The sequence below is a fragment of the Centruroides sculpturatus genome, unplaced genomic scaffold, assembly GCF_000671375.1.
Source record: "Centruroides sculpturatus isolate CEXI.00-Female unplaced genomic scaffold, Cexi_2.0 scaffold326, whole genome shotgun sequence".
NCBI classification, from domain to species: Eukaryota; Metazoa; Arthropoda; class Arachnida; order Scorpiones; family Buthidae; genus Centruroides; species Centruroides sculpturatus.
Window position 1 is genome coordinate 382,129 of NW_019384563.1, and position 26,004 is coordinate 408,132.

Consider the following 26,004-nt stretch of genomic DNA (forward strand, 5'->3'; position numbering starts at 1 on the left):
GTAAGATGGGTCTGTTGATCACAAGCATGCATGGCATATGATTTGTCAGGAGATTTAGATTGCTATGCCTATGAAGATGCTTTTCTTCATTGAAGTGTGACAAGAGACAAATCCTGGATGCATCATTATGAACCAGAGAGGAAGATCTCCCAATGTAGTGGAAGCATATATTGTCTCTAGTCAACAAAAAATTCAAGACACAGGCTTCTACTGGAAAAGTGATACTGAAGATATTTTGGGATGCCAATGGTCCTATATTAGTGCACTTCCACGAAAAGGATAAAACTGACTAGTCTGTTCAACCCTTTTCTTGGAAATGCACTAAAACAGTGACATGCTGGTGAAGCCCACAATGTGATTGAAATGTCACAAACATCTCTCAAAAGGCATTTTGCTGCTTCATGCAATGCCTGGCCCCATACAGCTGCATATATAATGAATGTGCAGCTGTATGGGGCTTGAAATTTCAGATGATGAAACATCCACCACACAATCCAGACTTGGCACTATCAGATTTTCATTTGTTTGGACCTTTGAAAGAACAGTTTGCAAGGTCAGAAGTTTGCTGATGACACAAGAAAATAGAATCAATGCAAAGTTGGTTAAAGGCCTACCAAAAAGCTTTTCTTTCTTGAAGGCATGCAGAAGTTTGTGTTGTGAAGTGAATAACTATGTTGAAAAATAAGGCACAAACAATTTCTTAGGCTACGTCTTACATGGAAGCATCCAGTGACCATAGGTAGAAAGAACCATTGTACATGCTTCCAGCTCTCAAGCAACCTCTGTTCAGAGTGGACACATGTTTACAAAATGGCAGTGAGACAACTTTGTCAAATGCATACCATGAAAAACAGTTTTCTACATTGTACTACTGAAACTTCTTGTAAGCAAAAGACAAACAATATTTATAAGAAATAACATGAGTTTGGTGAATTTCACCATTTGTATTGTGAAATAAATCATGATCCATTTGGTGTCGCCATATAGGACATAGTCTTAAGTGCCCTTGTAAAAAGTTATAAAATCCTGTTATGACTTTCCCTTAGAACAGTGTTTCTCAACGGGGTCGATATCGCCCCCATGTGGGCGATTTTCCATGTTGAGGGGCGATTAGTAACAATTTATNACATGTTTACCTTCTAATAAAAAAAATATTTATTATCTACTCAGAATAAAAAACTAATCTTTTTATTTCTAAGTATAACATCCTAATTTTAAAATGTCCGGGTCAGCAATTTTTAAAAGGTGGCAACTCTAACAGTAAAAAAGCTGAAAAACAAAATTTTGGAAAGTGATCAATTATCTAGCACATCTCAAGATACATAATATTTTGGCGCAAAACACTGAAAGGGTACAGTTTTCAGTTCTGCAGGAAGGTAAAAAAGAGAAAATACTGTGATTAATACATGAAATATGGATTTTCATATATAGGAGCTGATGACTGTCCTAAACCCAAATGTATAGTATCTGGGGAAGTGTCATCAAATGGCATCATGAATCCCTACTTTTATGGCATCTACAAACAAAATATGCCAATTATAAAAATAAGCAATCTAATTTTTTTTAAATGCTTAGCAGTTCAAAATAAGAATTTGTCAATTTTGCAAATAATCTCTATTAGCTGGCAAGATATAATCTTGATAAATAATCTCTATTAGCTGGCAAGATTATATCTTGCCAGCTAATAGATTATATTTTGAAAATGTGATTGAAGCTAGATATTGTATTAGTCACCATATTGCTAAATGCATAAAATCATATAATTGCTGAGAATCTAATTTTTTCCTGTGTAGAAGATGCCGTTCAGTGTATGCTTGGAGAAGAACATATGCAGAAAATGAACAAACCTGTTTCAAACTATACAATATTTTAAAGAATTCAGGATATGTCTAATGATGCTGAGGCAGCAGTAATTTTCAGAATTAAAAATAGTGAGATTTCCTCCATTCAAGTTGATGAAAACACGATGTTGCTAATTTTTCTATTTTACTTGCTATCTTAAGCTATTTAAAAGACAATGAAGTTGAAGAAAACCTTTTGCTTTGTCATGCTTTATCAGAACACACAACAGGTGAGGATATATTTAATGCTATTGATTGTTATTTCAATAATAGGGCATTGGTCTAATTGTTGTGGAATATGTATTGATGATGGCAAGTCTCTGTCAGGTTTTTATTCCAGTCTGTGTGGTTATGTTATGAAGATGGCTCCAAATGCAAGTTGGATCCACAAGCAAAATCTGGCATCTAAGTACCTTCCAGTGGAACTAAAACTTGTTCTTGATAAAGCTGTGAAAGTGGTTAATTTTATAAAGTCAAGACCAACTAACTTGAGAATTGTCAAAGCTTTGTGTGATAAGATGAATAGTCTACATTTTACTCTGCTCTTCCATACAGAAGTAAGGTGGCTATCTCATGGCATGGTTGTTCCTGGTTACCTGGGAACAAATCTTGCCATTTTACCCAGTTATTTGAATTTAGACATGAAGTCCAGGTTTTCTTTGAAGACACCCTTTTCAACTTGTTTCCAAGTTACATTATTGTAATTGGCTTCAGGCACTTGCATATTTATGAGATGTTTTTCTACATATAAATAATTAAATTTGGCACTTAGAATAACTCCATAAAGATCTTCGATGTTTCAGACAAAATTAAATCTATGATTAAAAAAATTTGATTTTTGGAGGTTATGTATTGAAAATGGCCAACCTGAGGTATTTGAAACGTTGCACAATTTCCTATCTGAGTACAAACTTCTCACCTCTCCCAGGAAATAAGTGAAAAAATAACTGAACACTTTAAAAGGCTAAAATCAGCTTTTGAGAAGTACTTCCACAAACCTGAAAAAGGAAACTATTGGATTTCAAATCTTTTTGAAGAAGAATACTTTTGGATAGCTAAATTTTCAGTCCAGAAAAAAGAGAACTTGATTTAACTTTCAAATGACATTACTTTAAAAGCCAAATTTAAAGGGAAATGTTTTATTAACTTTTGGTCAGATATCAGCAGAGAATATGAACAGCTTACTGACAAGGCACTAACTTTCTGTTGTCATTTACAAGCATGAAGCTGGTAGAGAGAGCTTTCTCTTCATATATCTGTATTAAAAACAAATACCGTAATAAGTTGAATGCTGCTCTGGATTTAAGATTATACCTTAATCAGTCAAACCTGACTTCAAAATCTGTGTAACTCAAAACAAGCACTGATTGGAATAATTTAACTTAAAATGAAAATGAAATTAATAATATTTAATAATTATGATAACTTGAATTCAATAAATTGATCTTCCAAGTTTTAAATATGTATATACAATTTATTATTGGTTTCTTTTTTTATTAACCAATTTCGAAGAACAATGGTATAGTAAGTAGAAAAGTAGATGAAACACTGAGCACTAAACATTTGTACCTATACAGATAATCTTTTAATCTTTATCAATTCAGCAGCCCTGTGCACTCTCCTTGCCATTTCACTGCTATTGATTTACAATTAAAACAAGTTTAAAATACAACTATATAAAGTATAAACGTTTTTCTAATGTAAGGGTGTAAGGGATACAATTTAGGAAAAGGGCTGCCAAGTGGTATGTAAGTCAATACAGGTTGAGAACTGTTGCTTTAGAGGATTTTAAGTTTTGATGATAATGATATTTGTTATATCTTAATGTAATATTTTACAATCTTGACTATTGCTAACAGATGAAGAACTATTAGTTTAATTAAATAAATTTCAAATTTTTATCAGAATATTTTATTTTATAGCAATAAAAGAGAACTGTTCTCAGACATAAAAAACTGACACACAAACTGGAAATATATACTAAAACAATCACTTCACACCTAAGCGATAATTCCAGCAAACAAACAATAAAATGTTTGAACATTAAACTTTTTTATTGTTTGTTTGCTGGAATTATCGCTTAGGTGTGAAGTGGTTGTTTTAGAACTGTTCTCTGGAAAGGCAATGACTTTAGTGAACAGCTCTTTGTATTTTATTTGAATTGTAGGCTTTAGTTCATTACACAATAGCTCACTGTATGAATACTGTCTACCATTGTGGTCTTTTCCTAGTAATGTTCCAGTATTGGTTTTTTAGAGTACCATAACATAGTTTGTGCATGGGACTCCAAAACACTGAGAAAAATGACATTTTTTCCTATTGTTGGTTGGCTTTGAACTGTTTTGATTAGCAATTAAAAGGAAGAAGAGAGAGAGAGATCCTGACGCTTGTGGAATTTGAGCAATCATGGAGAAAAACTCCATGATTGCAAAAATGACAAGATGAAATGTGTAATTCCAAAACGGAATGTCATGTGATTGCAGCTGGTGATATTTATGACAGGATTAAAAATGCTTCACTCTGAGTTATGGGTGGAAATCATGAAAATATAATAAACATCTGTAGCCAGTGTCAGAATACAATATTGTAATAAAATATTGACATTGACTATACTATGTTCCCAAATTTAATTTCAAACTGCCCTCAACAATGAAAAAGGAACCAATTTAGAGAGGAAGAGAGGAGATTAGGACCAATCTGGATGCTCAATTGAAGATACAAACCCTTTAAAAAGCTCAAGGATAGCTCTTTATTCCCTGTGTCTTCTCCTAAAGTTTTTCTAAGGCTCCTCTATTTGCAGTCAAAAAGTTTTCCAAAATTGACAAATCATCAGTTTAAGACTTCACCAAGTCCAATAGCTATCCTCTCTGAACAGTAACTGTTCTTTTGGTACATTGTTCTCAAGGTGTACTTGAGGAACAATGTTCATTACAATGTAATATCAACAAGGTCTCTTTGGTTGGAAGAAGGAATTACTGAGAAAGCTGTCAACCCATCAAGAAGATCATCACCCTATTTAGTGGATTGTCATTCATCCTTGACCAGCTATTTTGCTATACTTTAGGAGTTCCTAAAATAGGTAATTATAATATACTTTTTCGTATTCCAATAAATGGGTCTTAACTATAAATGGAGTTTTTGCCTCAGTGTCCAGTTTACACCCTCTTGTCATCCTGAGTGGTATAAAAAGAGAATGTTGATCTCATTACACTAAATGTTATTGTCTGTGATTAAATATCATGGGGTGTTCTCATATTTGTCACAATTGCCAGATGTCCAGTCCAGCCTGCACCTTTATTAGCAAAGTGATCTAAAAGCTATCAATAGATGATTAGATGATTCTGTTTGTATGTTTCTGACATTTGTTTAGGGTCCCACCTTGCATAGACTTTATGAACGTTTTTACACAGAACCATGACTGATGCATTGTGATTTAATATTTCAATAGTCATGTGTCTATTCTAAAGAATCATGCCACAAATTTGTTCAATGCTGTCATCGGTAGTGAATGTAGTGGGGAATCTAGCTTTTTTTTTATATTGAGTACTTGTGTGAGTATTTTTGAATTTATTGATTCATTTGTGGTCACTGTTCTGCTGCAGTACACTATTCCCATATTGTACTGAAATTCTTTGATGGATTTCAGCCTCCCATACATCTTTAGCCCACAGAAATGCTATCACAGCTTACTGCTCATCTTTGATGTAAACTGCTTGATTCACATTCACCTGATAGTAAAGCAGCCATGTTAATATTATCAAATCTATTAACAGGAGTGAGCTATCAAGTTGAAACTTGCAGTACAAGACACAGAGAGTGAAGGCTATATCTAGCAATGCATATGTAGCTTGCATTACATTTTCAGTAAAATGTTATAACTGTACTCTGAATAATCATTGTAATAATATCTTTGTAACAAAAGTTAGATTGTATTCAGAGCAATTTTAACCAAGAGCATGAATGCTTGACAATATACTGTGATAAAAGTCATTAAAAAATAAATTATATTATAAAATTTTATAATTTCTTGATAATTTAATATATACATACAAACTATAAAAATAATAAGNTATAAATTTAAATCATCTAAGAAGTCAGTTTGTGTGAATCATAAAAGATATAAATGAAAATGTTTTGAAAAAATAAATGAACCAAAACAATAATTCAATCAAAAATATCTAGCAATAAGTTACTTAACTTTCCCAGCAGCATTTAAAACTGTTTGTGGTGCCATCTATTACAATATTTTATTTAAAAAACTTTTCATATTATTAATTATTATAAAATGGCAAAAATCTTAATTTTGAGAGTAGAGATGAATTTGATAAACTGTAAATGCTAATAATGAGTAAAATCATTATTACGTCTGCCCCCACTTGAGATATGACGTGATATTCAATATAATATTATTTATATCTATTCTATATATACTGTATATCAAAAGTAAAATGTACCAACCAAAAACAAAATCTACACTTCAAATATGAGCTATAAATAGAGGCTCAACTCTGCCTGCATGAAATATAACCAAATCAAACAAAACCAACAAGTACAGTACTACCTCAAGGATAGGAAATTAATCCATTCTGAAACTGAGATCGTATCATGAAAATGTCATAAGGTGAATCATTTTTCCCCATACAATTACATGTAAAACCAAATAATTTGTTCCAACACTAAAAACACTCAAATTAAAGCTAAGTAGTACATTAAAAAAAGAAATAATAACTATAGTAAGGAAAACACTGAAAAATGCATTTTGTAGTTGTAAATGTATAAATAACCATAATAGAATAATAATTGATAAAAAAAAATGTAGTTTTATTTGCACTTTACCTTTGAGGATAGATGACGGTGGAGGTATAAACTGGTAGTGGAAGAGAGGGAGAAGGGAAATCATACTAAAACTTAACTTACATAACATAATGTAACAATAACTTAAAAATAACTTAGAAAAGATAAAAAAATTAGTGTTGNGCAGTACACTATTCCCATATTGTACTGAAATTCTTTGATGGATTTCAGCCTCCCATACATCTTTAGCCCACAGAAATGCTATCACAGCTTACTGCTCATCTTTGATGTAAACTGCTTGATTCACATTCACCTGATAGTAAAGCAGCCATGTTAATATTATCAAATCTATTAACAGGAGTGAGCTATCAAGTTGAAACTTGCAGTACAAGACACAGAGAGTGAAGGCTATATCTAGCAATGCATATGTAGCTTGCATTACATTTTCAGTAAAATGTTATAACTGTACTCTGAATAATCATTGTAATAATATCTTTGTAACAAAAGTTAGATTGTATTCAGAGCAATTTTAACCAAGAGCATGAATGCTTGACAATATACTGTGATAAAAGTCATTAAAAAATAAATTATATTATAAAATTTTATAATTTCTTGATAATTTAATATATACATACAAACTATAAAAATAATAAGTTAAATGTTTGTAGTATATGATAAAATCATAGAAAATTATATGATATATTCCACTGGAAGAATATCTATGAATGTTTTTAGGAATTCAGTATGATAAAAGTTCCCCTGGTTGGAAGTTTCTATCAAGAGCAGCATGTTTATGCAGTAGAGCTGATTTTAAACCTGGACAAGAAAATGTTCCAATTTTAAAAAGGTATATGGCACAATTTTATATTTATTTTATTTATTAAAATTTCTATAACTTATAGAAATTCTAACTTATAGAACTTACAGAAATTTTAACCTGTAGGTGTTTAGGGCATTTCTTGTATTTATATTCTGTTTTGAGTTTCTGCACTGTAGTTTTTTATAGTATTTTAATTATTCTTGGAACACCATTATTTTATTTATTGAAGTTTTCTTATTTTGGATTCCTATTTTATTTTCTTATTTACAACCATTTTTGTTTCAAATATAACTTGAACAGACTCTTTATAAGGAAATTCTTCTTTTAATTGTTTATTCTGGATGATATCATGTATTTTGTTCTGTCATAAATTAAATAATCATATATTTTCTATAAAAGTTTTGAACAAAAATTTAATATAATTATTATATGTGTAATATTACTGTGTGTTATTGTACTGTACATTATCATTAAAATGTAAAATTATTGATGAAATACTTGTTGTAGTTGTGATTGAAATTCTGATTTTATAATTTTAAAGAGAATGTACTGGTGATGCATCAGAAACAGCAATAATGAAGTGCATGGAGTTAGCTGTTTCTAATGTTGTTAGTTATCGCCAGAGAAATCCTAAAGTTTGTGAAATTCCATTTAATTCAACAAATAAATATCATGTAAGTATTAAATTTTCTATAATTTATAGTTTCTTCATCTTAATTATTAAACATGTTATTTGTTTCTGCAAAAATATTATAATTATTTTGATAATTTTTTATTAATAGAATATAATTTTATTATTGTTTTAAAAAGCAAGTACTACAGGCAAAAATAAAACTGATTTGAAATCTGTTTTGAAAGATTTTAACATTTGATTTGTAACTACAGGTATACCTCACCTTACGTTGGTAATTTGTTCCAGGAGAGGCAACTTACTTGTCTCCGAATTTACTTGTCACTAGGCTAAACCACAAATAACCATTTCCAGTTCTGTATTTTACTTATAAATGCATTTTTAATAATATATGATTAATAAGAATCTATTTTAANGAAGCTGTAACAGTTTCTGACAAGTTACCAAACTTGTGTGAAATTTGGCATTATCATGGTAAAACACTACACTTTTTTGTGTCATCAATTCTGGCCTTTTCTGTTTGATGATATTACTCAATTTGCTTACTCAATGGCAGTATACTTTCAAATCAATTGTTAAATAGTCTGGTAAAAGCTCAAAAAAATGTCTTTAAAATCCCACCAAAGAGAGCAACTCTCTTTAAGAACATGTGGAACCCATATATCTTTGTATATATATATATATATTGAGCTTTGAAACAAAACCTATTCATTTCCAGTAATTATAAATGGTTCAATTCAACAAATTTAATCTCGTAGTGATTTCAAATGTTGTTATTTGGCAGTTTGCTTCAATCTGTACCTTTATTTTGTTTTCACTGGCTTCAACTGGCCATCCAGAATGTGGTGTATCTTCAATATTGAAATTGCGAGAACACAATTTTGTAAACCAGTTTTGACACTGTCTTACTCTCAGCACATTTTCTCCATACATGTACCACAATTTTTTTCTTGTTTGAACAGCACTTTGATTTTCCATATTTAATGGGACACCGAAAAAAAAACAAGAATCAAACAAAATTTTTTACAAATAAGCCTTAAAATGTCAGCTATCAAAGTATATAATGAAAATTAGGTTTAAAATTAAATTGGCTGGTAAAAATACATCTAATTCCTCTAGTAATAANAGAATATAATTTTATTATTGTTTTAAAAAGCAAGTACTACAGGCAAAAATAAAACTGATTTGAAATCTGTTTTGAAAGATTTTAACATTTGATTTGTAACTACAGGTATACCTCACCTTACGTTGGTAATTTGTTCCAGGAGAGGCAACTTACTTGTCTCCGAATTTACTTGTCACTAGGCTAAACCACAAATAACCATTTCCAGTTCTGTATTTTACTTATAAATGCATTTTTAATAATATATGATTAATAAGAATCTATTTTAAGCTTACAAACAAATAAATTTTAGTTTTTAATATAGTACAGAAAAAAAGTAATTAAATTTATGAATACATGTATGTACATATTGTAAATATACATGTTTACAATTTGGCAATGTTTACAGTACATTGCGAACTCTTTATTTTTGAATGTGGTTTGCTCTAAGACATTATAAAATAAGATGATCTTAATCAACATCAACATCATTTCAACACCGGGGATGTAACTCAACACCTTGGCTGGAACCTGTTACCAGTGCGTTCTGTGAATAATAAAGTTTATCACTAATGTTTTTGAACTGTTGAATAGTTGAACTCAGGTGAAATATACCAAATAACTAATGGAACACAAAATTAGAACGTGAATATTCAAATTAAATCGAACGTATGCCTGATGAAAGTCGTTACAAAGGGCATGTGCATTTTATGTGTAGATAATGGCTGTTAAAGGTCGGCATCCATAAGAGCCTGCCAGTCAACCGATAAATTTAGCTCATCTTTTTGGTTGATGCACATGGCGTTGTGGCTTGCTCTATAAATAGATATGGCCTCCAACCATCTTATGTGTTCAGGGTGAGACGTAGTTAGGATGACCTTGACTTGGTTAAATGCAGTCTCAATATCAGGATCAGAGGCATAAATAGCAAGGGCCATGTTGTGTCGCCCATGCTGAAGGTCTGCACAGTGTTTGGGTAATCTGGTTGCCAAGGATCGTTTAGTATAAGGTCCCTGTCACATCTGTTGTCCTTTAGAAGGATGGAGTAAATCCCAGGGAGTCTGTTATGGTTGGGAGAGTTTTCCCATTGCGGAGGATGTCAAAATCGTCGAAATCTCCTGTACATTATCCGCATGTGGTGTTTGTTGTGATTTCAGTGTACAATGATTTAATGTAGGGATTAAATGTGACAGGGACACAAGTTTCACTATCTGATCCATTGTCGGTGATTGTATGGTGGCGGAGGCGTGCATTGAGCAGTGGTAATGCTCAATCAAACGATGGGTCAGATTAGGGTAGCCGTGCTTGGTTGCAATCATCTTAATGTGGGTTAATTCAGTGGCTAGAGCTTGTAGGGTAGACGAGTGAGAAAATGCCCTCTTAACTAATGCATTAAATGCTGCTGTCTTGTAGAGAAATGGGTTGCGCGAACCTACAGGGATGTACATAGAGGCTGCACAAGGTTTGCAGTATACAGATGTGTGGATAGTTGACCCTTCAACTTTAAAGTTTAAGTCCAGGAAGTAGACATCTATGGTATTAGACTGTTCAATCGCTACGGTTAAGCCATAAGGATTGTCATTAACATTTTGTATGAATGCCAGCACATCTGGAACAGTCTTCCATAAAATGATGGTATTGTCTATATACCTCATATAAAATGATGTTTGGGAGGTATCGGGGAAAGATCTTGTGTTCTAAGTGTCTAATAACTATTTCGCAAAGGTCCCCAGATACTGGGCTACCCATAGGGACCCCCTTTTTTTGCACATAGACTGTTCCATTTTTAACCAGGGCCAACGAATTTCTAACGCAGTCGCATTCCTTGGAGATGAGTGAGGACCCTACGCCGATGGTATTAAGGAAGGCAAGAAGAATCATCGCCTTACCAGGTGTTTCCTCAACCCTAACTGGATTGCTCGATCCCCCCTCCAATGTTGCATGTCCAAGGTTGTTCTTTCAGCCAAAAACACATAAGACAAACTGGCCATTACGTCCGCTGGTAAACAAACGGTCTCATCCCACCGATTTTTTAGAAAAAGTGCTTGCCAAATTCCTTTGCGCAATAGTTCCGGGATCCCCATATGTTACTCCCTCTTCTGTAGCTGCTAAATCCACCATCGCTTCGAGTATTGGGGCACTACGGCCAGACACCTATACCTTCTACAAGCTAGATGTAATATCTATATATCCTTCAGTGCCCACCTTTGAGGCTGTAATGCTGGCTAATTCGCTGCTTCTAAAAGAGGGCTTTAACATCCAACAGGTGCTCGATATACGTGATGCCCTCACCTTCGTCACCGAGCACAATTATTTCCGTTTCAACCAAAAGATCTATTTACAAAAACAAGGGGTCCTTTATCCACTATCCTAGTGAAACTTGTTATGAGAGAGATTGAGCACAGAACGTTCAATTCCCCGCTTGCCATCCGTTACCCGAGGCTGTATTTGCGTTATGTTGACGACATCCTCATAGTGTGGGAAGGCACAGAGGAGTCGTTCCTTATCTTTATGCAACAACTCGCAAGTATATATCCTTCCATCAATTTCACTTGGGAGAAAGAAAGCGATGCGGAAGTAGCATTCTTAGACTTGCGTATACGTAAATTTTCGGAAGGACTACAATTCTCGGTCCATCACAAATCTAGATAGCTCCGCACATTATACCAGTGTGGCTGTCCGCCATTTTGTATATACATAGTTATAGTATTTAGATTTAAGATTCTTTGTTCTTTTCCTTCCTTCTTCTTTCTACTAATGACCATTTCCGGTCACCCGATCAGGAGCGGGAATTTCGTGGGTCCTGATTGGTGGCTTACCGACGTGAACAGGGCGCGGCCCTGCCCGTGGGGTACACAAGGTGAACAAAGGGGTAAGAAGGACACTTTTTGCCTGGACGACGAGGAGAAAGGGTTAAGAAAATATCGTCGGGACATTAAGTCAGGCTTAAGACAAAGAACCTGCCCAATGTGCGAAGTTTAGCGTAGTCCAAAGAGAAGAGAAGAGGACTAGTGACTTGATTGATGAGAGATAGTAGTCTACGGAAACTAAGTGCCAAATTTCATACTAGGAATGTTTAATATACCAAAGTCGGCCGAGAAAACCCCCGCAATTATCGGAAACCACCATCAGGACCTCCTGTGCTAACTACCGGTAGACCTTTTCTTTCCTTCCTTCCTTTTCCTCTTATTAGTATAGTGTTAGATTAAGTTAGATGTAAGTTAATTATAAGTTAGTGATTAGAACCTATATCGTGATAATTAAAAATTGTAAGATTCCGGACGAGAGTAGAGACCTGTTGTATATCTGTGTATTTGTCTCTGACGGGCATCTCTGTGTTACCTGTTAATCCCTGTTGTAATAAATTATTGTTTAATTGATATTCGTTGGAACGATTTGTCTCGTACATCTTTAACTTTCACAATGGCGTCCGCGACAGGATGCCCGTTGTAAAAAGAACTCTCGTTCAGATCGATCTTCGAAATTGAGTATTGTATAGTTTTAAGGTAACTGTTCATTTATCTTAGTCAGTTATGGACCGGGAGGACGAGCAAGTTTTAGAGCATAAGGGAGAAGTTAAACTTGAGAACCTTCCCATTGTAGTTACAGGGTTTTTGGGAATGATCCCTACCTTCTCAAATTCCCCGAGCGATAATGTTAATATAATTCAGTTTTTCCGCACGATGGATAACATAGCGCGACTAGCAAAATGGGGAGATGATGTTAAAATTGCGGTTTTACAAGCCAAACTGAAGGGAGATCCGTTAAATACGTTTATGTGTTTGTTAGAGCACACCCCCATACCAGATTTCGGAGAAATAAAGCGGAATTTGATAAAATGCTATGAGAAGTTTGAAGGTAGAGAGAGAGGGCATTTGGATCAATTGCTGAACATAAAGCAAGGAGGGAGAGAATTAATTAGTGATTATATTGTTAGGACAAAGACGGTTATGTCCAGGGCCATCCAGGAAAACCGTACTGTTGTTTCGTTCAAGGATGACGTCATTAAGGAAAGATTTATTAGAGGTCTCCATCAGAATATCCGTTGCCATGTGAGCCGCCGTGAGCCTGAGACGTTAGAACAGGCCTTCGAATGGGCCGAGAAGGAGGAACGTGTGGAGAGAGAATGTGGTAGCTCACGGGAAATTAGAAATATAGGTTACAATGCCCACAGTGATCAACGGTGTGAGGAGGGAAGGGAAAGCGCTAATCCTGTAATGCTCCACAGAGATGACGATCGCTTGGCAAGTTTAGAAAAAGGTATGAAATCCCTTCTCGAAGTCGTGACGAAGCTAGTCGAAACCCGGCCAGAAAGGCGCGACTATCCCGGCCGCCGGTGCTTTATTTGCGATAGCCCGAATCATCTTGCCCGTAGATGTCCAAATCGTAAGAGCCATGCTTTAAACTAGGACAGGAACTCGATGACGGTCAGCGTAGAGTTCCTAGTCTGGTGGTTAATCTGACCAAATTTATATTGTCTGGAAAGGGACTCCCATTAATAATTGGTAGCATGAAAACCGGGAACCTGAGATTCCTAATAGACACGGGAGCCGAGAAGTCCCTGATCGATTTGGGTTTCATCCGCAGGAAGAGTCGACCGGAGATTAACAACGCAATGACTAACGACAGATTAACTAGTATCCGGGGTATTAATGGTGCGATCACACAATGTGATCAGTTTTTGAGTTTAGTTATGAGCTATAATGGTAAAACAGTCCCGATCCGTTGTTGTTGTATGAAGTTTCCCCCCAATTTAGAATATGAGGGTATTATTGGGATGGATGTCATGGAGCAGTTCCCTTCCCTGATAGCCAGTGCGAGCGAGCATATCAAGCAGGAATTTTTATCAAAGTCGAAGAAGGGTCCGCTAAGGTCCTCATTCGAATGCTTGAGTAGCGGGCTATTATCTGAGTCCCCATCTCTGGGAACGCATATGTCGAATAGTAGTGACCAAGTAACCCGCATACTCAACCGGTATCCTGGTCTTTTTGCCGAATCGATCGAAGATTTAGAAGGTACGAAATTATTTACCCATAAACCCGAAGTAGACACCACCCGTGTAGTCAATGTTAGGCAATACCGTATACCCCAATGCTATCTGGCGGATCTAAAAAAGTTGATTGATTCCTACTTAAGAGTGGGAATTATAGAGAGAAGTTCTTCAGAATGGAATTCCCCCATTCACATTGTAAAAAAGGAGTCGGGCGAAATCAGGATGACACTAGATTTGCGCAAGGTCAATGAGATTACGAAACCCCAGATGTTCCCTTTAGCTAGAGTTGACGAGATCCTAAGCACCTTCCATGGGAGTAGATATTTTTCGGTGATTGATTTAAAATCGGGGTATTTCCAGATCCCTTTAGACCCGGCGGTAAGGCACATATTCGCCTTCACCACGCCGTGGGCTAAGTACCAGTTAACACGGATTCCCCAGGGAGGAAAAAATAGCGGTCGTTTTTTCCAGTATTGCATGTCACGCCTCCTTGCCCCATTCATAGGCGTAAACTGCTATGTTTTCCAGGACGATATCATCCTTTTCTCTCCTACTCTAGAGGAACACTTAAAACTCATCGATCAAGTAATCAAAATATTATATGACGCTAATCTGAAACTCCACCCTACTAAGAGCAGGTTCGGGGTAGAAGAAATCAAATACCTTGGTCACGTGATTGGGATGAAAGGAATCTACCCGGACCCTTGTAATGTAGAAGCTATTAAGAAAGGTAACCCACCGCGGAATGTTAGGGACGTTCGTAGTTTCTTGGGGATGGTGGGGTTTTTTCGGAACTTTATCCCTAACTTCTCCAAATTAGCATTACCTCTAACGGAATTAACGAAAAAGGGAAAACCCTTCTCATGGGATGAGAATTGCCAGGCGAGTTTTATAAAATTTAAGGAAGTATTATCCAACCCCCCGTTGTTAGCACACCCCGATTTCTCATCCCCATTCGTTTTGTATACTGATGCGTCTGATCGATCGTCAGGAGCAGTCCTCGGCCAGCAACGAGATGACGGCGTAGTCCCATTAGGATATTTTAGCCGGAAATTTAGAGGACCGGAATTGCGTTATTCCACTATTGAGAAGGAGTGCCTAGCCATAATTCTATCCCTCCAACATTTCAAATCCCTTATATTGGGCCATGATGTAAAGGTATACTCTGATCATAAACCCCTATCATATCTTAGGAATATGAATAACCAAAATGATCGACTAATGAGGTGGGCAATCGAGCTGTCTAACTATAACATTATAGTAGCACATGTTAAAGGCAAGAATAACCCTGTAGCTGACCTCATGTCGCGCCCAATAAGCCCCAATTCCCAACACGATTCTATGAACCACAGTTCGAGTGGGGAAAATGGGAATTTGTATCAACGGGTTATAAAGTCTCAGGAAGAGGATGAGTTCCTAAGTACCATGAAACAGGGGCTGGAGAACGACCGTCGGAAGGGAGAGTTCATTAATGTTAAGGGAACCATCCAGCCGGAATATCAACTTGATGGTGAGGTATTAGTCCATGTTAAGCCTGGTCGGTATAACTTATACCGGTGGAAGCGCGTCTGTGTTGGAAAAGGTATGAGTAGGGAGGTAGTTAGGGCCTGCCATGAGTCCGGCATGGGAGGGCACTTAGGTGCTGAAAAGACGAGTCAGTTGGTTGACAGACATTATCATGTTAAAAACCTTCATGCTATAGCTAAGTCCATTATAAAAGGTTGCAAAACTTGCCAGCGATTCAATCTCCATCGTGGAAAGGAGCCATTTCAAGAGACGGAGGTAGCAAGCTTCCCTTTCCAAAAATTAGCAATAGATATTATCGGTCCCTTAACTGTAACAAACAGCGGAAATAGATACATCCTATCGGTTATCGATGTGTTCACGAGATATGCGGAAGTTATCCCTCTTCGGGATCAAACAGCCAAGGTCATCGCTGATGTTATATTCGAACGTATTGTATGCCGTTATGGGTGCCCCGAAGTGATTATCTCTGACAGGGGGGCAAATTTCACGTCCACATTATTCAATGATTTATGCGAAACCTTAGGTATTACACGCAAAGTCACCACTGCTTACCGCCCGTGTGCGAATTCAGTGTGTGAAAGGTTTAATAAATCGATCTGCGGAATAATAGCCCGGTTATCGAGAGGTAGGAATCGGGATTGGGATCAGTATATTGCCCAAGCGGCTTTTTCCTATAATAACGCGACCCATTCTTCGACCGGTGAATCCCCCGCATTCCTCCTTTTAGGCTTCGATCCTCGGATACCCGAAGTGTTCCCCACAGGGACACAAACTACTACGAGTATTTCTGACCATAGGAAGGAAATAATGGAAAAATTAACCGTACTTAGGAATCAGGCATATTTAAGGGGTCGGCACCAAAATCTAGATAATAGGGGGAGATGTAACTTACAAAGGAAGGCGCGGAGGTTTGAAGTAGGCCAAAGAGTGTGGGTGTTGCGAAAGCATCGTGGGAGAAAATTTGGCAAGTTCTCCCCCAAGTACTTAGGTCCTTTTCGTATCACCCGGATCCTAGGTCCTGTAACCGCGGAGTTAGGAGAAACTTCAAAGGATAAGACATTTGTAATCCACTTCGATAGACTTAAGCCATATTTCTCACATACTGTGCATCGAAATCATACACCGAACAGGACTAACCGAGAGGATCACCTTGACCAGCCCGAAGATGAAGAAGAGGAGGATGAAGGTAACATAATACGAAGTTACCAACAACGCATCGCACCCCCGAGTCATATCAGAGAACCTGTACATCAGGAAGCCAGGACAACGCCAAGTGATCAACTACAGGACTCATATCAAGGCAGATACAACCTCAGAGGGAGGAGAGTGGACTATCACAAACTCCACTGTGGAGTTTGAGCTCCCCTGATGAGGGCATGTGTGGCTGTCCGCCATTTTGTATATACATAGTTATAGTATTTAGATTTAAGATTCTTTGTTCTTTTCCTTCCTTCTTCTTTCTACTAATGACCATTTCCGGTCACCCGATCAGGAGCGGGAATTTCGTGGGTCCTGATTGGTGGCTTACCGACGTGAACAGGGCGCGGCCCTGCCCGTGGGGTACACAAGGTGAACAAAGGGGTAAGAAGGACACTTTTTGCCTGGACGACGAGGAGAAAGGGTTAAGAAAATATCGTCGGGACATTAAGTCAGGCTTAAGACAAAGAACCTGCCCAATGTGCGAAGTTTAGCGTAGTCCAAAGAGAAGAGAAGAGGACTAGTGACTTGATTGATGAGAGATAGTAGTCTACGGAAACTAAGTGCCAAATTTCATACTAGGAATGTTTAATATACCAAAGTCGGCCGAGAAAACCCCCGCAATTATCGGAAACCACCATCAGGACCTCCTGTGCTAACTACCGGTAGACCTTTTCTTTCCTTCCTTCCTTTTCCTCTTATTAGTATAGTGTTAGATTAAGTTAGATGTAAGTTAATTATAAGTTAGTGATTAGAACCTATATCGTGATAATTAAAATTTGTAAGATTCCGGACGAGAGTAGAGACCTGTTGTATATCTGTGTATTTGTCTCTGACGGGCATCTCTGTGTTACCTGTTAATCCCTGTTGTAATAAATTATTGTTTAATTGATATTCGTTGGAACGATTTGTCTCGTACATCTTTAACTTTCACACCAGCAGAGGCCTTTCAGCCTTCTTGATACGTTAATACTGCCATTGCTTCCCTTGTCAGAAGGGCTTATTTACTGTCATCCACGCAGGAGCTGATAAACGTCGAGTTAGATATCGTCAATTTGGAGGTACGTGCTGCTGGCTTTTCACGTGCAAAGTTTACGCATGTGCTCAATAAGGTAAAGAAAGCACTGTTTCCAAGTACTACTTTATGCAGCAAGAGAGAATCTTCAAAGGTACAAATAACGTTGCCTTACCTTGGACCCCTATCTTTACGCATCTGCAGAATCTTTAAGCAGCACAACCTTGTACTACCTTTAACCCCACTTCCAAACCTATGCAAACTTATTTGTAATGATAGAGACAAATTTTTCATTCTTGAGAAATCGAGGGTCTATGCTGTACCTTTGGAAAATCAGGCAACGGGAGTAAACACAAGATATATTGGGGACACCACTAGAATGCTTTCCAGCCGCCTTGATGAGCACCAAGACAATGTTAGGAGGGAAAGAAACACCACCGAGCTCGCAAGGAAGGTACTTGAGCAGGGTTACAACCTGCTATGGTCCCAAGCGGTTATGCTCAAGAGCTGCAAGGATCGAAAAACTGTTTTTATATGAGAATCTCTCCTCACTGTCACCTTGGACACTTGCAACACCCCTACGCTCGAGCTGCCTAGTGTATGGGTCACGCTGTATAAGGGTTTAAGCGAGTATTAGCAGTCTCTAGTATGCATGTAGCGTGAGCTTGGCTCTGCGCATGCGCCAGCTTGCACTTTACGGAGCTGTCTGCTTGTTTGGTTTTCGAATTATGTTTAAATATTTACTTCGTGTTCTTAACGGCTTTAACATAATTTCAAATTATCTTATGCGTTCTAGTCTGCATTCGATTATTTTTGTTTAAAAGCTTTTTGGTAAATATCTGTATTCGCCTGAGGACGACGACAATAAGTTCGTTGAAAGTGCTAGCGATAAAGAAAACGCATGTAACGCTGAGCTCAGTGCATTTGTTTTTGTTATTATATATTAATTTGGCGTGTTAGTCATCCTATTGATTACTAAAAGTTAACAAAAGTATACTATTGTTTTTCGTTACTAAGAGAAATATATTTATTAAAACAATCAATAATTAACTCACAATTACAATTAAAAGTACTGTATTATGTGTTAATATTAATTTTAGTTAAACAAGGGCATTTTCTTTTTACAGAGTATTGTCATCTGAGTTTTTTTGTTGTTGATCAGAAATATCAGCAACATCTTAATTTTTTTTGACCATAAAAATTTTTTATATATGACAAAATAAAAAGTAAAAATATGTTATTAATTGAAAATTTGTTCTGTCAATTTGCAATTATTTTCCAGAATTTGTGCTCACATACTGAATTGTTCAGTTTGGGAACAGTTCAAGTACCAAGATACCATCATATTTCATTTTTATGAATGATTACTTATCTATGGTTAAAAAAAGAGTTTAATAACACTGACCTAAAATTGTTTAAATAATTTTCATATTTAGAAAAGTTAATGTATTAAAAAAAAAAAAAACACTGTGACAGTCTTAAAGGTTAAAGTCTGAAAGCAACGATGACACCTGGTTGATAGAAAAGCTAGGATAAGGAAGAAACAAATTTTCTTCCTTATCAAACACCACCAGTTTTCATTAAAGTAAACCTGACAAAAGGATCAAAACTAATTGAAAATTGTAATATTCTAAAATCCGTGGGCAAATTTGAGACAGCATGCTTACTTGAAGAAAAAAAATCAAATAATGGTGTTTGTACTTAAAAGTTGTGAAATTTTGTATGGAGAATTTCTCAAATTCTTGAACCATGTTAGAGTAAAACTACATTGTAGAAGTACTGTCTTGTATGAGGGACACCTGTATAATAAACTTAATCAAAAATCAAAAAGATTTTTGCTGTTTAAGTTTTGTCTTTAAATCTAGAAATAAAAGAGTCAAGAAATATCATTATTGAATGTCTAGAGATATTATTTAATTAAAATAATACCTCCTTTACAACATTTGCATTAAAAATTCAATTGAGGCCATATAGAATAAACTGTTTTCATTTTAGAAATAATACTTAAATCTTTAATTAAGATTTTAGAACATACCATAATGATCATTTAAAAAATATATTTTTTTTTCTTAATTACAATCTTAATTAAGCATTTATAATACTTTCAGCTGTTTTTAAAAATTATTATTTTTAAAAAAGTAGACTATTATTAAAAATTTCAAAAATTTTTTTTAATTTTTATTTTAAAAAATCTTAATTTTAGATAAATTATTTTTGTAAGCAGATGTTGATCAGATTATGACCTAAAATGTTTCTTAAAGTAAAATTTTTTGACTACCTGATTTGATCTGTCAGTTCATTGAGATTAATTAAATTTGTTAGTTAATTATTGAAGTTTTCAACATTTCATTATTAATACTGTTTTACAATAATTTAGCATCAGATAATTCATATAAAATTGCATCAATTTAATTGTCTTTTCTCTACAACTCATTTTTTTTCTGGTGTTTACTCTATGTTAAACATTTTTTATACTCTCCAGAACCCTTTTCAAATAATAAGTATGACATATATTATGTCATACTTATTTGAAAAGGATGCATTCACATGAATATATATGGATATGTATACATGTACTTATGTACATGTACAGTACATATATGCACACAAATTATTTTGAGAAACTTGTTATCATAGTATAGTTTGATTTAACAAAATAATGGACAATATTTGTGTGTTACCAAATCAACAAGATTATTTGCATAAGAATTTTAAGGCTTGCTAAAATAAAAACTAATTTTTTGTATTTGATTGTATTGTAATAAAAGTTATTTTTTATGAAAATATAAAAAAGAAATTAAAAAAGATTACATTCATTGTAATTTATGTAAACTTACTGTCAGTATTGGACTGGTGACAAATTTCTGCTTGGAAAAATATACCAAATGTATGTATGTATGTATGTATGTATGTATGTATACACATACATTGTAATACAGTCGACACTCCTATAACACGGGCTCCTATAGTTTGGATTTCTGTATCACGGTGAAAAAATTGCGACAGTATTCGTACAAACATGCTAACAAAACTCCTATAATTCGGTAAAATGTCATCGCCAACTTGTGTTGCAACAGGATTGGTCGAATCTAGATCAATAGCAGATATTGCACAAACCATTGAGTTTAAACGAGCAGCAGACCTACTAAAAACCATTTATTATTAACGTCTATAAAAATTATATTTATATTAATGATGTCTCCAAAGTTTGATGAATTTTTCTCAAAAAAAGAATTTATCAGGAAGCACACGAGCGCCATTCAATGACAAGCTCCACAACGAAAACAAGCTTAAGCAATGGCGTAGTCAAACAGTGCACACTCGGTAAGTAATCCTACAATTTTTTGTTTATAGCATAGTTTATATGGATTATTCCCAAAAAATTATACATATTTTGGAAATGTTGAGTCATATTAGTCTAGAATCGATTAATTTTATGGAAGAAACCTTTCAAACATCTGTAGTTTGTAAACTGCATATGTGCCGGGCTGTGATTGGCTGGACTCGTAGAAAATGGATTCATAAAAACCGGAACGTATCTACCGTGTTATAGGGGGGTCGACTGTATATACATTTATATTACAGAGTGTATCAAAAAATATCAGTGTTCAGAATATAAATATGTATAATTTGTCTTACTTGCAGTATAAAATAATAAACCATACCTGATATGAAAGAGGAATGTACAAAGTTTTAATAACACTTATTTTAAGTATAAACTCTTTATATATATATAAAGTTAGATGCAACCATACCACACAAGCATTGGGAGAAATAGTGATGATAACACACATCATCTTACAACCTGAATTAGAATAAGACTTTTGAAATTTAATACAGTAGACAAAGATTGTATTTTGTTTATTAATTTATTTTTCTTGAGTGAAATGTAACATATATTAAAATAAGGAATGACCACCCTGCAAATGACCCTTCAAGAAATTTCCAATTTTCTAGGGAACCAGTCCACTACTGCTTATTATATTAACATGTTTCATATTACAGTACATGAACTGTTAAAATATATTTTTTATAGGTAACTATTCATGAAACTGAAGATTCTGATGATCCTAGTTATATTTTATGTATGAAAGGAGCACCTGAACGAATTTTAGATAGATCTTCAACAATATTTATTAATGGAGAGGAGAAAGAATTGGATGAAGAAATGAAGGATGCATTTAATAATGCATACTTAGAATTAGGTGGCTTAGGAGAACGTGTTATTGGTAAATATTTATTAATATGATATGATAGTCACCATAAATATTAGGTAACCAAACAAGTTTGTGCAGTTTTTTTATTGTTATCATTTCACCACAAGCCAAGAGAATGCAGAAAAGTTCAATGTAAATGGTGAAGTCATTCTTTTGTATTTACATCATCTACAAAAAATATGGTAGCTGATAAATGTGTTCCAAATATACTGACTTCCAATAACAAACTTTAGTGGTTTACACTATGTTATTGCTTTTCATGTACAAGAATAAATTGTTTTTAAACAGGTTGTTGAAATACAATGGAAAATGGATTATCTACAAGAACACCTAGTACTCCTATCATTGGTTGTTATCCAATGAACCTGTACCATAAACATCAAAGCATAAGGTCCACCAACAGAAAATTTTGTTGTCTGTCTGGACTATAACTTATATTTTCCTGTATCAACTTCATGCTAATCATTGCTCAGTTCCAAAAAACTGCCAACATTTGTCTTTACATATATGCAGCAGACTTTTTTCTTTGTTCTGGGTACTACACAATAGATAGTTTTGAAATTGAGAAGCACTTGTTACAGAACTGGTAATTTTTTTCCAGTCTGAAGACTGGGAGTTTAATCAGAATGATATTTAAAAATTTGTATTTCATTGATAAAAGTTTAAACATTGTTCTGGTGCTTCTTTCCCTGAATGAAAAATGTCTTTATTCATTTTTTACATATTGCTTAATTTTATTCTCAAGAACTGTACAAACTATTTTGGTTACCTGATATATTGGTTAAGATTGTTTTGTTGTTATTACATTTAATAAAATGTAATTTGTTTTAATTTAAAAATAAGGTAAACTCTTCTAAAATTTAAAGTAAAAACAGTTTATAAAATTGTTGTAAAACAGAAATATGCTAAATTAAACGTTAGGAAACATTAAAGTGCAAACTGCATAAAACATAAGATAAAGAATACAAATTTACCACTTGAATGCATAGTGGTGCATGTTCTAATGATACAAAAAGTATAAAAAAAATAAAATTCAGGATTTTTGAATCCTTGTATTTTCTTTTTAATAAAAGCCTAAAGGGATTGACTTATTTAAGCTTTTTTTATGTTCATATTTGCCAATAATTGTATACAATTGTTGGCAAATTATGAGTTCATGGGGCGAGGGGACAGAGCCCTCTAATCGTCGGATTGGCGAGATCCGCTCACAGCGTCACTGGATGGCTGTTTATCGAGTGGCGAGGGGTTGAGAAAGTCGACGTGTATCTGGGTGAGTAATGGTAGACAGGTTCACAGGCTAAACAAACAAATAAGGAGTTTATTATATACTAATCTAATTTACAAGAGCATTCATAAAGAATTACATGATTAAATGCAGATAACATATAAATCTATTGATAAAGGTGATCAAACTAGTCACTATGCCACATGCCTAACCTCTAGAGAGAGAGAGAGAGAGTTTACAAAAGTTTCTGCCTCAAATATACCTCAACATGCTGTCGGATGACTGTATGCAATGATCATTCTGGAATATGGAAGCTGGAACAGTTCTATGTCTTCTATCTGCTTCTTCTCAGACAGGACCAGGACAGGAGACACTTGTATCTAGAACTTCCTGTGACAATCGCACTGAGGGACAATCATTTTTATACGATCATTATTGGCACTGAGCCAACTGGCTGTTCACTCATTACGATGACTAATTTGCAGGCACACGATGACATGCCCTTCTTCCTTTCTAACTTGTTGATGTTAAGAGTTGACATCCGATCTATTTCAGTGAGAACGTCCGATAGTTTTTTTTCTCGTCGACCGAGGTTTACACTTCCTTCGAAAAAATTCATCTAACAGTAAACTTCAAACCGTCAGGCTCACATATAGATTGTAATTATTTGAAATTTTAAGAACATTTATACATAAATGGAATTTTAATTTCTAAATGAAAATTTTTTCTTTAGAATGTTATTTTATAACTAAGTGCTATATTTCTGCAATTTTCAATTGTATTTTCTTTCAAAATAAATATAAATATAAAAAAATTTGATTAATAAAAATGTGGAATAAACATTGGAAAACCTGATATATACGAAGCGTGCAATGCCATAATGTTGTAAATGCCAAAAAAGAAACTTTTCAGGAGAGGTAAAAAACATTTTTTCTAATGAATGAATTCATTTCAATTTTACAATAAAATGGTAAAAAAAAACTTACTGGGTTATAAATTCTCTGGAATATCAAAATGATGAAAATATAAGTCGGAACGTTATACGTGCCAAAAGTCATGTGACTTGCACTCTGGCCCTTTAAATGTTATATTTTCACATAAATTCATCTTCAAAATACAACCATTTACACTGCTAATATCACCACAATATTCTTTTGTGGCAGAAAACATTGCATATAAAATTCAATTCTTCAATAGAACATATTTAGAAAAAAATGGCATTTACAACATTATGGCATTGCATGCTTCATATGTGGCTTGGAAGAATAATGTTCAATATCAAATGCATTACATTTGACATTGGTCCTTATTTTTCCAAACCACATATATTTTATGATGCAGTAATTTTCACAGAAACAAACTAGTCAAAATTATGTTGTGGTGTATCTTACCATGTATATATATGTTTTATTAATTGACCTTCTAAGTTATCCATGATCTCTTCATCTACATAATTAACCCGCACTATTTTCCCTGTTCATGTTCAACTCTTCCAGCCTATGTGCATTTTCTGGCGAGTTTTGGGCTCAAAGGGTTTTTCTTTTTTGACCTACATCATAGCATAGAAGGACGGGTGAGGAGAAGATGCGGAGGTGACAATGAGAGAGGAACCCAAGGAAGGCTCAGTCAACAGTGATTTAGAGAACTTTTTGTTAAGAACTGGTGCCCTTGAGATACAGAGGAGGATTCATATATGGATATTTCATCTTGTCGAAAGATGCCCACGTGATCAGGTTGTATCCTCTCAATTAACTGGGATAGACATTGAAAATTGCCTAATTCGCTAGACAAAGAAAAGGGATTCCCTTCTAATATAATCTTCCTATCTTTCTTTTACTAACATAAGTAACATTAGTTTTAGTTTAATTTAAGTTAATTTTAATTAGTAATATAAGAAGATTGAAACGGATTAAGAACTAGCCTGTTTCGGGACTCTCACGTGTGATTAGACCTACGAGCATTGTTAACAAGGAAAAGTAAACGGTTAGAACTCTGTATTGTACAGTAAGAAAGTAAAGTGTACTATTATGGATGGTTTTGAGATCTGTAATTTTAGTTGACTGGAAGTAAATACACACTATTATTGTATCTTTGAAATACGTGGGGGTCCATGGTGCATTACTTATATACATGTGGTTCTCATTAACCCGTCACACCACAATGTAATCAAATAAAATAACAAAAATATAGTAAAATGTCTAAAATTAAACAAAAGAACACATAAATAAAAAATATCACCATTAGCAATGTCAATTTGAGAGAATTTTCAGAATCAAAAACATAATTTAAAGTTGATATGGATCAATCAATCTCAGCCCTGCTATTGTGAAGCATTTCTAGTAGCAAAATGTATTTAAATGTTGCACAACAAAGAATGGTTTCTGAAGTATACAACAAACTTTAATGAAACCATTTGTTACAGCTAATATTAGAAAAAAATCTTGTCTACTTGACCAATGAAATTGTGCCATTTTGTACCATCCAAGTATCGTGGTAAAAATGTCAGTGGTAGGATAAAATAACCAAACTCTTTATATGGTTTTTGTTTTAATGTTTCTTATATTATAGTATTTGATTCATATAACAACAAAGTTATCTTATGGGTTTATCACATCAAGTGACCAATCTAACACATTTTAAAA

The 26,004-nt window shown here is 34.6% G+C and overlaps 1 protein-coding gene across 1 annotated transcript in view; it reads left to right on the forward strand.

Moving 5' to 3' along the window:
• Positions 1-6,894: 6,894 nt before the first annotated feature.
• LOC111624000 (sodium/potassium-transporting ATPase subunit alpha-like) overlaps positions 6,895-26,004 on the forward strand; it is a 45,232-nt gene continuing 26,122 nt past the window's right edge. The window contains exons 1-3 of the mRNA XM_023366769.1: positions 6,895-7,482; positions 7,997-8,129; positions 21,957-22,149. Of these exons, the coding sequence (XP_023222537.1) occupies positions 7,361-7,482; positions 7,997-8,129; positions 21,957-22,149 (448 nt within the window). The 5' untranslated portion in view covers positions 6,895-7,360. The remainder of the gene's footprint in view (positions 7,483-7,996; positions 8,130-21,956; positions 22,150-26,004) is intronic.